Source organism: Microtus pennsylvanicus, chromosome 1 (assembly GCF_037038515.1).
Source record: "Microtus pennsylvanicus isolate mMicPen1 chromosome 1, mMicPen1.hap1, whole genome shotgun sequence".
NCBI classification, from domain to species: Eukaryota; Metazoa; Chordata; class Mammalia; order Rodentia; family Cricetidae; genus Microtus; species Microtus pennsylvanicus.
Window position 1 is genome coordinate 222,341,014 of NC_134579.1, and position 2,986 is coordinate 222,343,999.

Consider the following 2,986-nt stretch of genomic DNA (forward strand, 5'->3'; position numbering starts at 1 on the left):
TCAAAATATGTTTTCAGAACATATTGAATATTACATTGAATATTAGTGTATACTATATGGCATTAGTTCATATCCAACCATTCTGGTATGTGTCACCATTTATATTTTGTTTAGAAGCACTTTTCCTAGAAATATTTTCTGCAAATTCAAAACAAGTATGAATCATTATAAAAGAAACATTGTTTATTATTATTTAACATTCAATGTTATTATTTTCCTATTTCTTATAAAATATGTGCTATAAAATCGTTGTTTTGCATTTTAAACTATGCTGTCCGGGCATTTGGGGTTTAAGTATACAATTTAATAATAGCACAATATAATAATACCAACCTCTTACAGGAGATGAAAGCACCATTCATAAAGCTTTGGAACAAGTTCGTTGTTTTTAACCACCAACTTTCTTGCTACAGAACTGCTAACAATATAATATCTGTTTTTAACTGTGAGAGAAAGAAGGGAAGTATAGAGAAGAAAGTTAGAATTTAACATACAATGAAAACCTGGGTCTGTTGATTATGAAGACTTTGTTGATGCATGTATGACAACTGAGGAAGAACTCACAACAAATTGCCCTTTGGCCAGTATGCCATTTCTAAGCCAAAGACAAGAAACCATTTAATACAAGGTAAAATTACTATACTGAAATGAAAAAGAAGCTTTATTAAATTTCTAATTCTCCCACATATATTACTTTTGCAAAGTGTATAGCCCTATTCATTCAATAACTGTTTTTTAATGGGAAAATTTTATTCAAACATGAAAATAGGACATGTTAAAATACCAAAAACTAAATAGTATAAATATTACCTCCATAGGATGAGAGTCCAAAGAAGGTTTCTTTTATTAGCTTGTGCTTTTATTTAGTTATTAATTATTTACTAGAGTATAATGGACATAGATAAGGTGATACTAGTGTTCAGAAATATTGCTAAAACAAAGCCGAAGAAAAATCTCTTTCTAAAATTCATTTTGAATGCATAAGCTATTTTTATTAGACCCATTTAGTGAAAACTAGAGGGTAAGTTGAGAAGTACTAGTTGTAAGGAGTTTGCTTGGCTTCATTGTATCTCATTTATCGATGAGGAAAGGTATGAAATAACCCTCTTTGCAAAATTTAGGATGATGAATTAGCTATTGTTTATTAATTTAAACACTAAGGTCAGTTGTTTTTTGCATTACATCCAATTCTCTTTAGACAATATTGTGAAAGTTGTACACAAGGAATTCTATATTAATGCTTGTAAACTCAGTCTGACAATATTTTACTCATTTTGAAATGGAAAACAGAACTTCACCCAGCCTGCAAGTTAATACTCATTGCTTTCCTCAGAGCCCCTTTCACATCCTTATTTCTTAAACTGTAGATCAGTGGGTTTAACATAGGAATCACAACTGTGTAGAAAACAGAGGCCATTTTGTCGGTATCCATCGAGTAACTTGAGCTAGGTCGGAAGTACATGAAAAGGAGAGTTCCGTGAAAAATAGCCACAGCCGTGAGGTGGGAGGCGCATGTAGAAAATGCTTTCTGTCGGCCCTCAGCAGAGTTCATCCTGCAGATGGTAGCTATGATGTAGCAGTACGAGAGAAGGACAGTGACAATGCTGCACCCCACCACACAGCCAATGAAGGTGAACATCACTATCTCATTGATGGACGTATCTGAGCAGGACAGGGCCAGCAATGGTGGAATGTCACAGAAGAAGTGGTTGATGATATTTGAATTACAGAAGGACAGTCGGAATGTGCAGCATGTGTGGATTGCTGAGTCCACTAAGCCTACCACATAGGCGACAGTCACGAGCTGGATACAGACCTTCTTAGACATTGCAATCGTATAGAGCAGTGGATTGCAGATGGCAACGTAACGGTCATAGGCCATGACAGCCAACATGAGACATTCTACATCTGCAAACGCTCCAAAAAAATACATTTGAACAGCACACAAATTGTAAGTAATCCTCTTCTGTTCAGACAAGAAATCAGCAAGCATCTTGGGAGAGACTGTGGAGGAGTAGCAGACATCACAGAAGGACAGATTGCTCAGGAAATAGTACATAGGTGTGTGCAGCTTGGGATCCAGCTTGATCAGCAGGATCATGCCTAGATTAGCAATTACAGTTAGGCCATAAACTAGGAAGAAGAAGACAAAGAGGGCCAGTTGCACATCTTGTCTGCTAGAGAGTCCTAAGAAGATGAATTCAGTAAACACGGTGACGTTCGCAAGTGTCATTGTTCTAGTCTGGAAACCCTTGTATTTCAATAAAAAAAAAAAAAAGGAAGGTGACAGTTATAGTTTTCTGTGTTTATAGTTAAACTCTTTGTCTTTTCATTATAACAGAATTAAAATAGATAAAACCACCATGGCTTTAAGAAGGCCATCTCATGCTCATTGTATCAATTTTCAGATTTGTTTCTGAGCAAATCTGTCTCCAGAACTTGTAACAATGCTTATTTTTTTCTTTATTTCATTTTGACTTTTATGCAGCATTTGAATCAATTGACTTGTGCTAATAATTCTTGAAAAGTCATTCCAATTAAAATCTATGTTGTACCTTTTCACTCCTTTACTCTAACAAACTACGTGGATAAATGGAAGTTGACAGTTACAGAAACACATATTTCATATAATTAGTTACGCATAATTATATGAACATATAAAATTAATATATAATATACATGTATATATATGTTTGAGGCATGACTAGTAATAAAAAACACATACAAAATCTAAAAGGTCATGTTGATAACAGATTTCTAAAACTTGAGTATATTGTTTTAAGTATTTTTCTCAGTATACAGATCATTAAAAAGTAGTGATTTTATTTAAAGTAATTATAGCATTTAAGATACATAAAATTACATATCTATTATTAAAATAATAAATGATTTGTACCAACGTCCCAAGTCCATCTTAACACTTTTAATTCCCATGTTACTTTCGATCAGCATTAAGATTTTTAGTGTTCAAAAAGCAGGTTTTTGC

General features: G+C 33.6%; 1 protein-coding gene across 1 annotated transcript; it reads right to left on the minus strand.

Moving 5' to 3' along the window:
• Positions 1-1,294: 1,294 nt before the first annotated feature.
• On the minus strand, positions 1,295-2,233 carry LOC142842698 (olfactory receptor-like protein OLF2). The gene has a single exon (XM_075959393.1). The coding sequence runs from the start codon at positions 2,231-2,233 to the stop codon at positions 1,295-1,297; it is 939 nt and encodes a 312-aa protein (XP_075815508.1).
• Between the last annotated feature and the right edge of the window lie 753 nt (positions 2,234-2,986).

Excerpts from the sequence above, each read along its gene's own strand:
- LOC142842698 (XM_075959393.1), bottom strand. The coding sequence starts at position 2,233 with ATGACACTTGCGAACGTCACCGTGTTTACTGAATTCATCTTCTTAGGA.